At 46.9% G+C, this 19,676-nt stretch overlaps 1 protein-coding gene across 10 annotated transcripts in view; it reads right to left on the bottom strand.

Moving 5' to 3' along the window:
• Positions 1–19,676, bottom strand: part of SERTAD2 (SERTA domain containing 2) — an 84,574-nt gene that overhangs the window by 6,213 nt on the left and 58,685 nt on the right. For 3 of the 10 annotated variants that reach the window (XM_065834789.2, XM_071805724.1, XM_071805723.1), the window contains one exon: positions 19,165–19,272. The exons of 2 other annotated variants lie outside the window; for them this stretch is intronic. In XM_065834789.2, coding sequence (XP_065690861.1) covers positions 19,165–19,184 — 20 coding nt within the window. In that variant the 5' untranslated portion in view covers positions 19,185–19,272. Of the gene's footprint in view, positions 1–16,016; positions 16,107–16,290; positions 16,602–17,067; positions 17,228–19,164; positions 19,273–19,676 lie in introns of those variants that run through there. 5 more of the 10 variants (XM_071805722.1, XM_071805721.1, XM_065834792.2 and 2 more) reach the window with 4 other exon arrangements.

Below are 19,676 nucleotides of genomic sequence, written 5' to 3'. Positions count from 1 at the left end.
AGAGCAGGAAATTCAATTATTACACTCAGAATTAGATAAATTACAGATGAAGAAGATCCGTCAGGTCTTTTAGTCTAATCTCCAAGACCATTCTCTGCACTGCACTCTGCTGCTGCAGCCAGGGCCTTCAATCCTGACAGTGCTTGGTTCTCCATCTGAGGATGGAGACATCTGCCTAGGAAAGCTCCAAAGGAGTCTGCTGTCTCCTGAAGCATTCAGCATCTCGCTCCAGGAACCAGGCCCCCCGCAACACCCCCAGCCCCACACCCTGAATCCACATGGGAGCAGGGGCTGTGCCTGCCCCTTGCACTAGGGGAGGATGTGCTGCATCCCACCTGTGCTGCTGCCCCGCTGTGCTGCATCCCCCCTGCACCGCATCCCCACCTGCACATGCCCCCCTGTTCTTCTTGGTATGGGAAGCATTTTCACAAGGCAGTGTTTGAAATCTTCAACTCCTGCCTGGCTAAGGCGATGCCAGCAGCCTTTGCCTCCTCTGGTAACAGTTTCAGGAGCCTGCCAGCCACAGCAGAAAAGCTTTTGCACCAGAGCAAGGATGCATCACTCCAGATGCACCATTTGTAATTCGCTTCTCCCCCATCAGAAGTGTGGTCCTCACTCAGGACTAAGTCTATGTCAGGTTTCATTTGAGAACAAAAGAATGCCGTAGGGCTTTCTAAAGAACAAAAGTCGGCATAAATTCATGTGATTTTCTCCTGGTTAGATGGCAGATTTTGAAGATGGAAACAAAGAGAATTTTATCAAACTTGCCCTGCGTCATAAATCATTTTTGAGCTAAGAGTAAGTAGGGCAGTTGAATCCCTGGTGCTGTCTCTTCCAGGATGTTTCAGAGCGCCTGAATATGTTCCTCTACACAGCACAGTCCCAGCCTCATTTTGTCACCATTATTTCTGTAACATGAAGATCCCTCCAAACGTAAAGGAACGAAGCAATTGCTGCGCTGTGACAGAGGCGCGACCCAACATTAGGGGGAGGGCATTAAGGTCAGAAACCCTCTGCCCCACACTACCATCCATCTTTGGCCAACAGGCAGGGTTCGGTTTGTTGAAATATCCGTGATTACTTGGGTGAGACAGCACGGTCCCCGTGACAGGCACTTCTTTCGGTGCCTGCGAGATGGCAGGTTCCCTCTGACTCTCTCCACTGCTACCTGCATGGACTGAGTTCACCAGACAGGGTGTTCCATCACATCTACATCTAAACCAAAAAGGAGCAGAGGCCGTCACTACACTTGACTCGCCTTTCCAATGGGCTGCGTCAAATCAGATGAGGTAAAGTCCTGCAGAGACAGGGGTAGGATTGCAGAGCAGCACCCTGTGTGTCTTCCACGTCTTAGGGCTGCTTGGGTACAGTGGCGAGGTGCTGGAGCACTAATCCAGTCACCTTTTTAATAGGATCACAGCTCCCTGTTCATCCCTGCATCCCTCCCTCCTTTTAAGAAAACATGAATGAAATGGCATGAAGAAAAAAAAGAAGTAGACAATGCTTTCCAGCCCCACCTACCCAGAGAGAAGCTGTAACAGGCATATAGATTTTTAACCCCAAACCTGACTCCTCTCATACAAGCTTTATTATGCAGCTATTGCCTAGCTATTGTCTACAAGACAAAACTCACCTTTCTTATTTGAGTACAATTCCCAGTTCTCCCAATGGGACCTACCCCTGTGAAATGCCTGCAGCAGGCAGGTCTAACACCAATTTTATCATCGCATGCCAGTTCCCCAGTGGCTAAGAACTTGCAAACATCCCAAAGAATGCCTGACAAACATTTAAAAGCAAAGAGCCCTTGAGAAGCAGGAGAGGGGGCAAAAGAAGTCAAGGTGTCAACGCAAAAAGAGCTTCAGAAAGCATTTGCTGGATGTTAAATCCAAAATCAGATTGGGTGAAGTGAGCCTCTTCTGGTTAAAAATAAGTCCCCAAATCCAGATCATTTTCTAGCATATTATGCAATTAAAAAAAGAAAGGCAGTAGGGAGGGAGCAAGCTGAGCAGAGCTGAGGAACGGGCAGGCTGCCATCCAAGCTCCTTGGCCAGCTACCAGCGATCCCCGCGCCTGGAATCTCGGGTGAACAAAACCTCTGAAATTTAGCACTACTGATGAAGTCTGGTTTTTCTCTGCTCCCTGGTGTCACTTCCATGGACTACTCCAGAGCTTTGCACGTGGGTTTGGGGTGCGAGGGGGGGGTTTGCTGTTCAAGTGCTCACGACAGACACGCTTCCTTCCACTTCGGACAGACAGAGCAAAAAAGGGAGGACCGGGCTGGCAAGGATCGAAACCCCTGCCCAAGTCCAGCGCGTTTTCACAGCATCGATGGGTTAGGAGGAGAACTAGCAGCTTTCTGTCCCTTCCTACTATCTCCTACCCCTGAAAAAAGACAGACTCTGTCCTAAAGACATACCAATGCTTCTTCCGCAACGCTCTATTTAAAGAAGAAATTTTTAAATGGCTTGTGGACTAGGAGAGTTTTGAAGTTTGTCAGGCTCTGCAAGGAATGTATAAAAATATTCACTGCACACAGAAAACCTCCTTCCCCGTGATAAAGAAAACAGCCCATTCGGGTGGCCACGCTCTGCTCCCTGCACTTGATTATGAATTGTCAAGAGACGCCAGCAGGCATTTCGAATTAACCCAATTGAGCCCATTTGCATTCAAGACTGAGGTGCTCGTAGTTAAAACATTTTTTCAAGCTGATCGGTAAAGGCTACAGGATCATCATTAGTAAACACAACTCACTACGTCATTTTCCAGGAAGCTCAGAAATGATTCAAGGTTTCCTGTATGTATGACTGTCAAGCTTTCACCTCTCACTTGATCTTCACGTAGTGTGGTTCAGAGCTTGTTCTTTTAAAAGATAAAATAGATCAGGCAACTTCCAATTTCACCCACTAGCTTTTCAGCGCAGCTTTCGGTTTCCTTTTCCCCAGCAATTCTCCCTGAAGCAAGTTTAACCATTAAAGTGGCAAACAAGGATGCTAACCTAACCAAGCAGATTTTATTCCCCAATACAGGGGGATCAAGTGAACACCTCCAGATTCTCAGCTTTATAGAGTTTTATTTTATCCCCTTCTCCTCTGGCATGCTAACTGGAATTGTAAAAACATTTTCCTCCAGTTTCCATAAATCACTTTGTTCATTTTAAGCAAAGCAGAGAGGCAGTATCTTTTTAGGCCAACTGATAGAGTTGGTAAAAACAAGACAGGCTTTTGGGCTTGCAAGCCTTTCTCTGGATCTCCATACAGGAATTTTATAGCTTCTGACTGCCACAGCTTCAGACAACATTGCCTGATTGTTCTTTACAGCTCAGACCAAATCAACAGTTTCATGCCTACATTAAAGAGATTGATTTTGTACATCTCAAGATACTAAACAACATTAAAGAAAAAAGGCGCAAGCTGTACAATGCCGACATTTGATCTGGTTCAGTTCTGTTCATCTCAAGCCTTTCCAGACAAAGCTTCTGCTGGGAAAAGCTTAGAAATCGGGTTGGCCAAAGATGAGTATGAGATGAGATATACTCGCACCCTCCCAAACTGGCCAACTAAGTCATACGGCCGTACCGGGGACAGCCAGACAACAGCAACCCACCAAAACACCAGACTGGACAAGACATGCCAAAGGATCACATCTGTGGACGGTCTTTTGTGCATCTATTTTGGCTGAGCAACAATCCCAGCCAGATGTATTTCTGCTGCAATCCTATTCGCCTGCCAGCAAACGTCATTTTGGGGCCAAGTGCTAAGAGTTGAGATGAGATGTCACTTTGGTTTTGTTGTTTCAATAAAGGGTGTTTTGATATACAAGTGAGTTTTCAATGTTACTTAGGTACGCGGAACCAGAACGCTGAAGAAAGGCAATGGAAAAACTGCATTTATTCAGGGACTGGGGTGGGGGGAGTTACTTGGAGATGTTCCCCAATTTTATCCACCAGTTGGCTTCAGCTCTGGAAGACCCAGACCCAAAAGCTGAACCATTGTTGCTCAGAAAGATTCGACTTGCTTTTTTGCCCATTTAGGGTGATTGCACGCGCCTCAGAGCCAGAGAAACCCCAGCATTGTCTGGGAGTTGGCTTTTCTTAATTGAAAAACAAAAGTAATATATATTTTTTTCATTTGCATGCCGTTTAGCTTCCTTTTATTGGCTCTGCATGCTCTTCAGACAGAGCTGGAAGAAAATGCAGTTGGGGCTCAGCAGAAGAGATAATCAGCCTGGAGCGGGTGGTTCTCTGGAGTCAACCATCATCGATTAAACACAAAAAAGCTTGTGCAATGCCTGACTATGTCTCTGAGCCCACTCAGTGACGAATCCTTCGCTCTCGAGAGGACAGAGGTACGTTCACATTGTGAGAGAAGCATTTATCGATTGTACTTGGGACGTTATACCTTGTCACTGTTGGACTGTTTCTGGTGTCTTTAATAATTGGGAGCCTGGCATAGGGAAGCGCTGGATTTATAACAATGGAGGAAAATAAGTGATCTGTTATCTCACTAATAATAAAAATACCTCTTAATGTTAATTCTCAAAGGCTTTTAACAGTTTAGTTTAAAACATCTCTCAAGACTAAGGGCTCTTCCTGGAAATCAATTCCACAACCCACTAGGTCCCTCCCCACTCATCGAGGCAGACAGGAGAGAAAAAAAGAGGAACCAAACACCAAGAGGGACGGCGGAAAGGGATCTCTAAGAAGTTAATTTTCACTCACGTATTTACACCACCGTTTCAGTTGGTCATGGGGTTGAACAGCTTAATACAGCGAGGTTCACTTTTAGAACAAACGCCACATTGCTCAAAAAAGGTAAAAGCATCAAACCCCAGAGTCCACAGGCAACAATTCCTCTCCACGCAGTCGAAAGCCAAAGGACAGATGTGAACCGCAGGGACTTGTGCAAAAAGCGGAGTTTAAAGCAGGACCGGTTACGTTCTGATTTCTTGGGTAATTAAAACCACAGGAGGGAAAAAAAGGAGAGAGAAAAAAAAGGCAACTTGGGGGAATTAAAAAGAACCACTACTTCACACACACACGTGTACAGAAAACAAAACAAACAAACAAACACGACAGAAGCTCCCCAAAACAAGAGAGTACTCAATTTGCACATTTCATGCCCAAAACCAAGTTTCCAAACCTCAGGTGTAAATGAACCTTACCAGGGCTTCTTGGAGACTCTATCCAGTACATTACGCAAGCGCTCTGTGTCACTTCTGGCACATGAAATATTATTTTCCTCTCCTCCATCCCTCACTCCTCATCCTTGAGGGTTGCATTGGTTGTATCCTGGCCCAACGGTAGTCAATGAGTGTTTTGTTACTGACTTCAGCAGGATCAGGATTTGGCATAGATAGCTGCAGGACCAAAATAAAAAGGCCTTTTGTGCCAACTGGGTTCAACTGGCAAGACAGGGCTAGATCCTCTGAGCTAGCAGAGGTGGCCCGGGTTGCCACGAGGCATTTCAGTGCCGCTGGGTCCAGCCTGAGGGACCACCTGAACTTGTAGCCAGTCCCCATGACTTCAAAGCATCTGTACCCTAGAGCTAGGGAGGCAAACAGGTATGCGTCTCTCTCCCCATCTTTGTTTCTGCATCCCTAAGGCCACAGCAGAGAGAGGGAGAGCAGTCACATCTTGAGAAGACCCCTCGGGGCATGACCATAGGCTCATCGGCCACAGAACAATGTTCCTTGTCCTGCAGGATCCTGGCAAAGCGGAGCAAACCTGCCCTGTGAACTGGGAGTCAGTCAGCCTGCCCTCTGAGAGTACAGGCAACCTCCTCCCGCTTAAAGCTGGAAAGGAAGGGAAACAGAGGAGGGGAACGCCAGTATAAATCTGGCACCCTCTCCCAGCCTCACAATAAACAAGGAAGAAAGTCGAAGAGCCCAGGTGTCCAGGTTTAAACTCCGGGACTGGAACAAATAAGTAATGTGGACTTTCAGAGCCGACAGCCACTGTGTGATGAAAATCATCCCTCCTTGAAGAGTTCACCCATTGACACCAGGGTTTTTAAATCCTGGCACGGCAGCATCTCTGGGAGCTAGTACAGCATGTACCACGCAGTAACACACGGCTACGTTCAATATGCTGCAGCTGGCTCACGATTTGTACGCTGATGGGTGGCATGGGGTTGTCTGTTTTTTGGGTTTTTTTTCCCTCTTGCAAGGCTGCCTCTCGGGCTCTGATGCAGATTTTACTTGTTCAAGGGTAATGTGCCCATGTTGCCTCACTAGAGAGGGCTCCTGACAACTGCTGCCTGCTAAGAGCTGGGTCTCACATCATGCGAGTTAGAAAGCAAAACCCCCCCCACCCTAGACAAGAGATACAGGGAACAGAGCAGTGCTGGGGTTTCTGCCCTCTCCAGACACAGTGCTAGACATTACCTATTTACGAGGTTTATTTTGCCTGACACTTACATTTTACACTAATTCTGGCTGCCTTTTTTTTTCTTTTAACTGAGTGAGGTTTAATAAGCACTTACAAAACTCTCCTTTAGAGCTGTATCAAAAAATTGGCCTCCTGGGTAGCTCTGTGCTTCCAGAGAGTACAGGGAATTGTTTTTATGTTTGCAAGCCTTCGCTGCAAGGCTGTCAGTGCCAGCAGTAGCTCTGGCAGGTATTTTTCACATATACTTTATAGGGCTCTAACTCTTCCCATTCTCCTGTGGTGGACGGGTGAACCTCGGCTCTTCCAGAAGAAGCACAGAGGCAAGCAGAGCCACTTGGCACCCTGTTGGGAAGCCCCCCACTCCCCACATTTAACAAGAAAGGTGCCCCCCACACACACTCGGAAACGCAGCTTTAGGCATCCACAAGTAAAGACTGGGGGAGAGCAATCAGCAAGCTGACAGTGATCTTTTCTAGCCCCAAGCTAAAATTGAAATAAGAGGGGAAAGCATAGTGGGTGACTTTCAGAGGCTAATCTAAGCAATAATGAGGTAGCTACTGCACAAGGAAACCTCCGGACAAACAGGAGACAAGAAATCCAGGGAAACTCGCTCTCATTCGAACAGCATCTGAAGTCACGCAGTTCTTGAGGGGTTTGACTTTGGTACTCCAGGTCCCTGAAGAAACGTCCATGTTAATCAGAGAGTAAGGTGAAGCCTTCCCTAGCAAATAAGCAATGCAATTATAAAGTCAGTCAATAGTGTAACGCCAGCCAACGTGTTCCAGCGATATTTTGAAACTGTAATCTGATCCTACTGTTTCCATCCTCGTGCCTTGCCTGCTCTCCCTTGTTGCATACTGTACTATTTGAGGCCCAGAGGGCAAAGCAAGCTCTTGCTGTTTGTTAATGATCAGAAACTGCGTTTCGAGCGAGAGCTCTACGTGCGCCGCCCACGCTGCTTTCTTGATAGTTTCTTAAAACTTGCAGCCCATCGAAGCCTTGCTAGAAGGCTCTCTGAAAAACAAAAGCCAGCAAAACAACCAAAAACACGGCTACAAACTCCACTTCTGCCTTCAGTTTCCAGCTCCTTTTTATCTTGCTCAAAAAAGGCAAAGCCGCAGTCTAAGGCAATCTCCGACTCTGTAGTGTGTTAAGTCTTGCAGGAAACATATGCTTCTATTAAATTGGAAACAGTTTCTAATGCTGTCAGTTTGCTAAATGTAACATGTTCTCTTGGAAGAAGTGGAACAGTTTTAATGTTTTTGACTAACTGCACACACCAAGCAGAGTACGTCTGATAAAGCTGGAATGGGCTCCTATAAATATAGCTTATAATAAATTACTGCCTCATTAAGTAATTGTTTGGAAAAAAGAGAGCAGGTTTGCTAGATTATAGGTGTGTTATTAAGGGTGTTTATAATATTAGGAATTCTATCAGGGTAGCAGAACATAATGCAAGTTTAAATCAGACGAGCACTTATTAGCTCGTTAAACCATTAAAGACTACCCTGGCAGAATTAGGTGGTGAACAAGACTGCACAGGTTCTGTGCGTGGAAAGCTGGTTAGGCGGATTTCAAACCGCCTGCAAGGCTGAAGTCAAGAGCAAAAGCTCTGAGCAACTCTGACAACTTTTCAGTACGAAGCAAGGGGGGTGATATAGCTTTGTAACACACAGAGGCTAGAAAACATTTATTCAAAATAGGTTTTATTCATGTACAGGAAAGCAGTCATCTTCAGTGGAAGGTTTGGATTGCCCAGCAGAAGTCATTTCTACCTCATTTCTACCTCAAAAGGTCTCTCACAGCCAAAATGTCAGTTCTCACACATTCTGCTTCAGACACAACTTCCCATCAGCATCCTTACAACAGCACCCAGCAGATGCAAACAAGACGCCAGCTTGCTCCTTTTTGGCCCTGTCCTTAACTGGAAGCTTTACGAAACAAGCTTTCCACAATTGCTAATGTCACCTCAGCTCTTTGCAGGCCTGGTGCAGACGTGGCCCCGCTGACCACCAACCCCAGCAGCAGCTGCTTTGAGCCTGACTAGGATGTAGGATTCCCCCTTCTCACTACCAGGAGCTGTCTCGTCGGGTTTAGTCACTGGAGGAGAGAGATTTTCAGCAAGACGGCAAAGCTGCCTTCTCCTCAGGTCACCTCTGTGCCGAATCCTCTTTACAACCTTCTCCAGAATGGTCATACGCACCATCTACTCCCAACAGTGCCCGTGCCACTGCACAGGAGCCTCCTCACTCAGGATGAGCTTGGCTGAGACTCTGGGCTTCAAAGAGCCACCCAGAAGAGCTGGGGTGAGGTTATTCCAAAATTTGTGTCTCCACGTGGCAGCACTAAGGAAGCAGCCAGGCTTGCCAAGCGTGAATCAAATTACACTGTGCTGTGTACACACAGGCTGAGCAACTCCGCTGCCAATCTCAAAAGCTCAAGGACTGCGAGCTGCGTTACACACCTGGGCATCTGTAGTAGGAAATCAGAGCTGCAGTAAATAAAACCAGGCACAGCACTAGGCCAGCTCCTCAGACTTTACTACGTGATTAGCTGGTTATTCAGCAGACTCTGCTTGCTGTCACCTGAAAAATATGCAAGGGTTTCTACGCACAAGCCTCCCCGGGATCAGCCAAGAAGCTCCCCCTGCTCCACACCATGGTTTCGCTTCACGAGTCCGGCACTCCGGGCCTCCCTGGAGAGAAGCAAGAGATACCAGTGCTGCAAGCAGGACCACGGCACAATGAAATCTCCACACCAGTGGGCAAGGAGCCCACGGCACGCAGCTCCGCGCTGGGAGAACGAGGGATATCATTGCTTCAAGCCGGGGAGCAGCAGCAATTAAGGCAGCTGTGCACCGCTCCAGGGCCCAGCTCAGCCAAGGGCTGACTGCTTCCATTTTTTCCCGCTGCAGAGCCGGCAGGCATCGGCACAGCAGAAGCAGTGGCCAAAAAAAGAGGCAACTTACTTGTAAATCACAATTCAAAACAATCCGAAAAAGCTAGTGCGGTCACACAGGCTAGTGACCACAGTCTCCATTTCACTGCTAAAATCACACGCCTGCAATGACAAGATGCTACTGGTCAGACTGTAAGGGAGAATGATGAAATGGCAAGAGCGGCTATACATCCCTCCCTCCCTCCAATGTCGCTCTGAACAATAGATTACGGCAATATTGTGTTAGATTGTACAAGACATCTCTGTTTGCACACACGTGTCGTGGTCTAGCTGATATTTTTAGCATACTTAGGGACTGACTACTGTAGACCCATCTTCACTGGATGTGTATAATTCCTACAAAGGTTAATGAGAAATGTGCGTGCATCCAAGGGAGATGAGACCCCTTTGTGTATAATGAGTTTTTCTTGTGTATGTATAATTACTTGGATTGAATCTTTGCTTTCAAGCGTATCGTGGCATCTTTTCCCCAAAGATACCTTGTTTTTCCCCCTGTTGTAGACCCTTAATAAACACATGGGGAAAAAAATATACCCATGCTACTGTGGAAAGAACTGAATGGTTTGCCAAAAAGTAGGTTATTGCTCTGAAAACAGTGTTGAATAAATTATCACAGTCAAACTGAAAAGCAGTAAATGGCAGCGCGAAGAAGAAAATAAGGGAAAAAAAAACACCTCCAAAGAAATGTATACTGCAAAATGTAACATACATCCCAGCAATGACAAGCCATTTTAGTTTCTTGCCTGCAGGTTTTATTTGCTAACCAGTTTCTTGCTACTGAGAGTTAAGAAAGGAGGCAAGAAAAAGGTGTTTCCCTGGCATTTATTCAAGCAGCTATACAGCATGAATAGTTTTCAACATTTTTGCTTAAACGAACTAAACACAGCCCTGTAAACATATCTGTTTCGTGAAAAAGCATCCGCTCACCCCCAAGTTTCTCTTAAAGAGGTGAAAAAGTTCCACCAGCAGTGAAAACAAACAAACAAAAGTAGTTAAAGTTTGACATGAAAAGTTTGCTAAGATGGCATTAAGTGATGTTAGACGAGATGATAACTGTTGGCCTTGCCATCCAGTGTACTAAAGCTCTTGCTTTGAAATACAGCATTTGTTTTCATGAAGGAGCCTTCCGAAAACTGATAAAGGGAACTTTGGCCAGCCTTGAACTATTCTCAACCTGTAACAGCTCTGAGTTTGAGATGAAAGAGATACCATTTTTCATGGCACCCGCTTTATTTCACAATAAAAACTACTACACCAAAGTGATACCCTTTAAAACAGACACCATGGGATTCACATAACTTTTATGTGTAGTAATTCAAGCATTCTCAAATAAATCATTTTAACTTATATGGAGACACCTTTTTAATAGCACATTTTAAGAACATGCATAATAAACCTGTATTTTGAAGCAGGCTTAGTACAGGGTCAATTAACATGGAACAAACACACTTAACCACAAACTAAGCCTTTGGAAATTGGGAGTGGAAAACACAGGAGAAGAGATCAGGAAACTGAAACTCAGCGTGTTAAACTTCATTTCATATTCAGTCAGGCACAACCCACTCAGCTCACCCAAGATACTATTACACTGATTTTCCCCACAATGTTAAAAAAAAGCATTAGAGCACACACATATCACGTACGTTCCACTGCCAGCGAGGGGCGGCACAGCAGCAACAGGAAGCTTTGCGCTATATGTGGCACACACACAAAATATTCTCTTCTCCTCTACTTGTTCGCAAGCTGTTTCTGGAATACTTTAGCTAGGGGAGGAAAGGGTTGTTTAGAAACGCCGATTTTGCCAAACAGACGGAGTAGGAGGGGAAGGGAGACTCTGAGCTCGACCACAGGAGGGTAACCTAAGCAGGTTATTGCACCCCTGGGACAGCCAGAAGGAAAGTAGTCCTGATCAAAATCCCGTTGGCCGCAGCACAGACTATTAAAGTGTACGTCGCTCCTCCTATACAGGGACAGATGAAGGTACAAGAACCAAGCGGCAACAAACCATGCTATAGAAAAAAAAAAGCTTAAATAGAGTAGCGTCTTACATGCACACATATACACAGAGCAATAAGAAAGGAAAATGTTACCACTGTTCAAAAAAAACACTGTGGTTTTTGCATGAATGCCAGGCTCCTATCTTGATTAAATGTATATTTGAAAAATACGCAAATGATATGCATGCACGTGTACATGTATCTATTAAACACTTCTTCTAAGACTGAAAGACTGCCTGTGAAAACACGTGAAAAGTAAAGAGTTTGTGCAGGCACCGGAAGATGATGATGTATTTCTGAATTAGGTTCTAAAACTTCACTTTGCAGCTACTTGAAGTCAAGACAAAGCTGCCTTCAGGCATCTCAAACTAGTCAGACCTGCTGTAGCAGTTGCACAGTCTGCTTCAAATATGCCCTCCACGCTCCTTTCAACCTCCACCCCAACATATATCCGCATAGTTTACCTCCAATCACGGGTGGTTCTTTCTATAGCACAGTTCACTCAATCTTATTGCCTGCCTGGCACGACAGGAGTTTTTAACAGAATAAATGTTACAGGCTACTGTAAGAACCTGTAAGAAAACAGTCGATAATCGTCACGTTTCCATTAAAGGTGAGTGTGACTCAAACACCACAAGGGTTTCCTGCAGGGGACTGAAAATCCGGGATCAAGAAAACACTTTTATTCGCTAGAGATCTTCAGAGTAAGTTTTAGGGTGGATTCAGATCTTTCCACCAACCCAGCATTCCTCTGAAAAGGGAACTACTTCTGCTAGTTCCACATAGCGCCCAGTTTTAAAAATAACATTAAACAACCCACGTTTGCACTTTTCTCTTTGTATTCTACTATATCAGTAATACAATTTTTATCCTAACTTCATGGAAACACAAGCTATCAGATGAAATTCAATATATCTTACTGGTGTGAAAGCAAAGTAAACAGGCTTTGGCTCCTAATAATTACACAGACTGAGACCCATGTCATTCAACACCACTTAAAGCTCAATTCCAGAGTGATATTAATGAGAAATTCCTCTTTAAGCCCACTGCTCCTCAAGACACTGATCATGTCATATAGGTTGGGAACTTCAGATGTTATATGGCAACAGCTCCGGTTTTAGGTACCAAGCAGCCCCTTATTTGGAAGAATAATGGCTTGAACTCGCCTAAGACAGAACTCGAGTGCGGTTTTAGTATCACTGCAGCAGCCTGAGTCCACAGTCATTCTGATGTGGTGGTGGCTGCTGTCTCACTTGAGTCAGCTGAGCCGCCACCCTCAAAGAAGGGATACGTGTAAACCAAAAATCTGCTCTCCGGTGACTTGACAGCTTCTTTGGTCCTGTCAAGCCATCTTGCTCCTCACCAAAGCCATTTCCAAAGACCCATGAGGCTGTACTGCCAGCTGCCCCATGCCAATGGAGATGGGTCCTACTCTCCCACGTCCTGGCCACTTTGCAATGACACCCAGCATCTGACACATTCATCTGGAGCCACCAGCAAAGCAAACGTCGCCATGCACTTTCTATTCTACACAACACCACACCATTTAATACCCATGCGACCATGAGACAGAGGGCAGGGACCTGCTGTGATGGGTGCTGTACAGACTCAGGACATACAGGCCTATTTCTTCCACAATATCTGTGCTGTCTCCCAGAAACACATTTGCTTTGGACTCTGTTTTGCCCAACCCAACAACAAAGTGAGCACTGCATTTACAAGGCTTTCTTTCCCTACTTGCGTTGAATAATCAGCATTGCTATTTTTTGTTATCTAGTGTTTGCCCTGGTAATGCCTAACAAACCTGAAGCCTCCACTACAGCAAACACAAAAAATGAGTTTGTTTATAAAAATGAAACAACTAACACATGTTGAGGGTCTCTCTCCATTTACAGAGAACATGCACTTCTTCATGACAGCACAGTTTCTCTGACTGATCGAAGTTTAGAAATAAAACAAGTGGCAGAAAACATGTAATTATACCTCCCCGAAGAAAAGGAGAACTGTTCTCAGACTGACAAACGCCATTTTCTACAAACTATTAATTAGCAAGAGATTCATCTACACTAAAGATCTGTGCTTACTGCCAACCTGCTTACATTTAAGCTGGACCTTGCTCTCTCCTTTGGAACACTCCTGATCTTTGGACTTGGTAACTGAAAGCTGCCGCTTCTGGCACACATTTGTGTGCGTGTGAAGGAACCATTGCAACTGGAGCTGCCTCATTATGAACTGGTTACACATACAAAGCTGAGTTAAAAGATGGTGTCTCTCTTGCTACTCAGCCCTCATAGAAAGTAGATCACCAGAAGACTACTTACACTTTCAAAGTACTGCATTCTCCTTGCTTGACAGATTACACTTTAAGATGTTACATAAAAGCAAAAATAGTCACAAGTATTTTGGATCACCTGTCTAGTGTTAGCACTGCTGGAGATGAACTGTGCCAGGAGTGTTTTACATCAGTGTGAAAAAAGTCAGAGTTCCTAAAAAAGATCTTTTTCCCTATGAATTATTTATTGGAAAAATAAAAGCAGCTTGTGGAAATGATGGCAAAATCCTTCAAACTAGATATTGCATAAGATCTGTTGTACTTCATGGAAGCTAAAAAAAAAATTGAATATTAAATGTGAGGTTTTCCTTGATATTAGGGCATTATCTCAAACTCCTTGATGCTACTCAGGTAGACAATTACAGTGCTTGGATTATTTATATTATTATTTCTACCAAAACACTGAGAAACTGTCATTTTTTCATCTTTCGCATTAAAAAGAGCAGGTGTATAAAGGAATACAATTACAATTCTTAACAACCAGCACCTACAGACATATTTAATGCTCTTTAAGACTGCTTCATCTACAGACAAAATCTGAAGTACCTATGGCTAGCAAGTTTATTTTTGTTTGTTTCTAATCAGCTTCAGAGAGAAAGAAATCAGCTTGACATGAAAATCAAAGTGGTGTTTTAATATGCACGAAGTCTAGCTTCCTTCGTTAGCAGTCCTATCCGGTTCCTGCAGAAAAGGAGTGGGTGGTTTTTGCTACCAACTTAAATGGAAGCAGGATCGGTCACAAAAGGAGGAAGAGCTACAGCTGTTTCATTAGATGCTGCAGTACTTGCCTGGACAATGGGAGTATTCCCTAGAACACGCTCTCAGATACCTGTCTGGCAGCACAAACTGCTAATCCTCCTCCTATCTCTACCACCACCACTAGCTCATTATGTTAAATCAGATTCCAAAGATACCATCTTATGATGTAAAAACGTATGCATTTTAACTTCAGGCAGAAAGGGATACTCTCAATTTATCCTGCTTAATCAACTGCTTCATTTCTACAGCAATTTAAGTACATGAAGCAGCAATTTTTAGGAAAACACAATTTCTACAGTTTGTTTTACCATATGAAAGCCTCCCATCCACTTAGATGGAAACTGAGGTGCCCGTGTCAATTTTGTACCCTGCGAGAAGCCTGTAAGACACAATCACCTTAATTTTGGATTGAGTATTTTATGCAGGTGAATCCCTAAAAATCAGAATAAAAAGGAAGCATCATTTCAACTCTCACAAGTAGAAACAGTCTACTCCATTTGAGAAGACACAAGCAAAAAAAGTGATGTTAGGGGGCAGCCAAGCCCTCTACCACCACTGTTTGAGCAATATCTACAGTGGTCAAATCCAGCACCCACTGATGGCAGCAAGAGCCACCCTGTTGACTTCACCCGGCATCAGCTGAAAAAGCCTGGACTTTCCTGATCCCGAGACTTGTCTGGACACAGACTGCCACACGCAACAGCTCCGGCGAGTTGTGCTGAAGCTCGGCTAAAGGGGCTGACAGCCCCCCCAGACAGAGATGAAATGGGCACATTCGCTTTATTTTACACTGGCAGCTGACCCGCAGCTGTAAATCAGCCACCAAGAGTCCCAAGGGGACAGAACACAAACCCCTCCATAGATTTTCAACAAAAGTGGCCCTGGGTTTTCCAGCTGTGCTTCACCAAATGCAAGAAGTGACAGCAGGTAACTGCACTCCTATTTTCAAGCTTAAGGAGAACTTATCTTTCCAGATCCTGACACGCCGACATGAGTGAAGTAGCAAACGCTCTAAATGAAACTAGCATCGCAAAATGAGTTTTTTCAAGCCTTCGCTCACTCTGAAGAAAATCCCAATAAACACTTTTTTTCTCTTTTTGCCATGGCTTCCAAAAGATGAACCACCCTGCTCACAAAAGCCCCCCAAACGCCTGTTCCTCCGTGCTGGCGGTGCTCCCAAGGAAGACGCAAGTGCGGTACTGCTCAGGGAAAAGACCAGCTAATCCCCTGCCCTGCTGCCGCCCTAACACCAGCCCCTGGAAAGGTCCAGCAGCGGAGCCAGCCGGGTCCTGCCCAGCCATATGTCAGCTTCGCTCCACCGGAGTGAAAGTCTCCCCCAGGCCCTCTGAGCTCCCCCGGCACCACCGCACGCACTTTTAGGGATACCCTGAAGTCGCCGCTCTGGCTGAGAAAACGGAGCAAGGCTGTAGCCTCCCGCTTTAAGGGCCCCCCCGGCGCACACGCTGACTTACCGGGGTGAAGCCGTTTTCTTCGAGTGGGATGGAGCGTGGCTCTTGAGAGCACAACCGCCCGCACTATCGGCACAGCAGCCCCAATAAAAAGTATTACAACTACACACACGCACCTGCTCCGGCCCGGGATCCCCGCGCATCGGCGTTGGGGTGGGGGAGGTATTTTAAGAGCAACTCTGCCGCTCTCCCTCCTCTGCTCATCTGAAGCACGATCTGCCCCCAGAGAGGGGGAGGACACCCGCCCCGAGATCCTCTGCCCAGGCACAAATTTAAAGGTAGAGATAGACCAAGCCCCGGTGACTCGCAAAGCCGAGGCGGGGGGAGTGGGTGCCGCGGTCCCCCCACCCCCCTCGGAGCCGCCCGCCCCTGCCCCCCAGCCCCACTCACCACATGCAGCTCCACCTGAGAACTAACGCATGGAGGGGGGGAGGTCGCAAACTCTCGCCCTAGAGCAGCTCCATATGTCGCTCCCTCGCCGCGCCGCTCCGGGGAGGGGCCGGGTGGGATGCGGAGGAGGAGGAAGAGGTGGAGGAGGCAGGCGCAAGCGGCGTGAGGATTTAAGCCTCTGCTGTGCCCCGGCGGCTGTGATCACGCAGCATTATACAATGGAGGAGGAGAGGGGAGGAGGCACCAGCCCCGGCTCCCAGCACTTGCCGCCAGCACTGACGACAGGGGCGGCTCCGGCGAGCTCCTCGCCCTCCGCCCCGCGTCAACGCTCCGCCTCGCCCCGGCCTGCCTTCCTCCCCCGCCCCCCACCCCCGCTGCTGCTCCTTCTCCTCCCCCAGCTCCGCGGCTGCCGGCGCGGCTCCCCTGGCTGCCCACGCCAGCCTGTGCCCCGGGCGGGCGGCGCGGCCCCCGCAGCGCGGCCGCCGCCGGGGGTTCCCCGGGGAGCGCCGGGCCCCGCGCCGGGACAAAGGCGGGTGCCAACGCGCCCCGACCGCAAATATGACAAGTATCCCTGCTATCCGGCGGCGAGGACCCGGCCGGGGGACGGGGCTCGGCTGCCCCCCGCCAGCCCTGCTTCCCCGCGGGCCTGGCCCCCGGGTCACCCCGAATCCCGCCCCCCACCCCGGGCCAGCCCCCGGCCGGGCCAAGCAGAGCGGGTGTTGGGGGGCTGGAGAAAACCCGGGGCGCTGCCGGCCGCCCCCCGCCCCGGGAGCTCACCTGGGAGCCGAGGCAGGCGGCAGATCCCCCTCTGTGGGATCCTCGCTGCTAATTTGGGATGTGCAGATACCACCGAAGCACAAAAATGAGGCCAAACGGAGATGTTGGAGCGCACGAAGACTTGGGGGAAGGGAGGGGAGAGCTGGGCGCCAGGCGCTATCTGGAAAGAAGACGATTATTTTAAGTTACCTCAAATCCCTGTGTTTCGAAAGGGTCTGTAATCCCAGCCAGCGCTGTAAAAGGCGATTCAAACACCTTACAGTTTTGGCTGCAGCCCCAGGAGCATCTCGAATCATTCCAGCCTTTCATGTTCCACTAAACCGGTTGTACTTCGGGACAATAAAGCTTTAAGACCTAACATAAAGGCGATTATTAGTCATTAATACCACGACTCGTTTAGGTATTATGCTCGAAATGGTTCGTAATGATTTGCGATCAATCAAGCTGATGGTCTTGTTAGAAGGTAAGTTCCATTTTCAGCTAGAAAACAGAAAAGCGGGATACTTTTAGAGGGAAGATTTCTTTAACCTGGAAGTTTTATGTCAAAAAATCCACAAAGGAGAAAAAAAAAAAAGGTGAATCTGCCAAAACAGAAGATTAAATAGATGATTTTTAAAAATTCTTATACTTTAAAAGACCCCACCTAATTGGGGTTTAACACCAAGACTGGTATTTCAGGTGATACTTTGCTGAAGCCACTAAAACAGGATAAATGAGCATCAAGAGCTAAAGACTGGTGTTTGATTTGGCCAGTTCTGGAGGCCTCGGCACACCTTCCCCTGCCACCCGCGCTACCAGAGCAGGGTGTTGGATCTCTGACGAGATCCAAACTCCCTCATCCTCTGTCTGCAGTACAGAGGTAGCCCCGAACCCGACCTGCAAAGCAATTCACAGCCGTCGACTGAATTTTGACGAGTGACTTGTGAACTGCTCAGGAGCTGTCAAAAATTAAAACCAGAATTTCCCCTGGCTAGATACTTTCCAGCAGCCAGGCGCTGAAATTTGGTCCTTCTACTCGGGAAAACAAGCCTCCTCTTGAAATTACAGGAGTCTTTTTTTTTTTTTTTTTGCATGGCAGATCCACCAAATTTCAGGACCACATTCTGCCCTCCCTGACACCAGATTTCTAACGCAGCAGGATCTGGCCTTGCGTAATTGTGCTGTGGATGCATCCAGCTGAGCAGCGCCTGCCTTCCGGAGCTCAAAGTCCACAGCAGGTTTACAGTCCCTGTGCCTGGGTGTGTGCACGCTATCGCCAGCACCATAGGCATAACCACAAACATTTGCTAAATAAGCAGCTGGGCTCCAGTCCGATATCCATGGCCCCAGTCTTGCCGTGTTATACTCAGCAGTAAAAGGCTTGAGCCTATATCGTCTGAGTTTTAAATGCTTTTGACTTTGTTAGGTTGCTCCAATTTTACACTAGCGCAAGAGAAAACTCACCGCCCCTCTGTTTCCTACTGTAACTCCCCTGGGCCTTTCTTGGCAGGAGTTTATAGTCACGCTGTAACTCAGATTGTTCCTCTGAACACAACTAGTACAACCTGCATCCACACTCAGAAGCACTCTCAGCTGAGCACAGGTCATGATACAAATCGATAAAAGCAGAGCTCCTTCCTATGCTTTGCCCACAGCAGAGGCTCCATTGTGGTGGGACGACGTTAGGCTGTGCAACATGAATAATTTGACCACTTCTCACATTGCCTCACACCTGATTTAAGGAGACCTTTCTGGCCATAGCAACTCTGCTCTGCAGCCCCAGAGCAATCTGACCAGAAGGTGTCTGCAAGGCCCAAACGTGTTGGTAAGTGCAGAGAAACAGCCTGCAACTGAGCCACAAAACACTGTATGAGGAAGTGGGTCAGCACAGGCTTCCAGACCCTGCAGGAGCGAGGGAGAAGTCTGTGTCTGCAACAAGGAGCCACCCGAAGTGCATCCCATTTTGGAACAGGTGCACACAAGGGCTTCCCAAGGAGCAGTAGCGCACATGTAATTGTGTAGTCATAGCTTTGACACAGGCCATCCAACTGCTCACACATGACGACAATGTGCTAAAGGTGAAGGAACCAAACTGCATTTTTCTACAGTGGTACTGACCTGACATGGGCCACAGGCATAGCCTGAGTGCAGCCTTCTCTTTGAGCAAGGATGGTCAAAGCTTGCCTGATTGAGGCCAGGTCTCTCGTAGATCATTCAAAAACCCTCCTGTGTTAAAGATAAATAAATGAACAAACAAAAATCAAAGATTGGGATGGGGGAAACAGACACCAGACTTCATAGGGCAATTGCCTGTCAACACATGCGCTAATTAGAAAAGAGAGGCAACATTTAGTGTGCTGGAACATTGGCATCCCTCATGTTTTTCAAAAAAAGAGGCAGTGAACTGCTTCCTATGTTTCTAATTGCATCGTTAGCCTTTTTCTTTCTAATTGCAGTACAGGTTAATACTGTGAGATTTCATCTGGTAATTGTACGACATCTCCATTTTCTCCCTGAATGTTTTTGCTTCAGTGCGTGCAGAAGCTTGCAGGCAAATACCTAATACTGCGCCCAGAGCAGGCACGTTTTTTGCAAAGAAAGACCCCATCAGCACCAATAACTTGGCAAAA

The sequence above is a fragment of the Patagioenas fasciata genome, chromosome 3 (assembly GCF_037038585.1).
Source record: "Patagioenas fasciata isolate bPatFas1 chromosome 3, bPatFas1.hap1, whole genome shotgun sequence".
NCBI classification, from domain to species: Eukaryota; Metazoa; Chordata; class Aves; order Columbiformes; family Columbidae; genus Patagioenas; species Patagioenas fasciata.
Note: the sequence above shows the minus strand (reverse complement) of the source record. Positions and strands in the feature narration are given on the sequence as shown.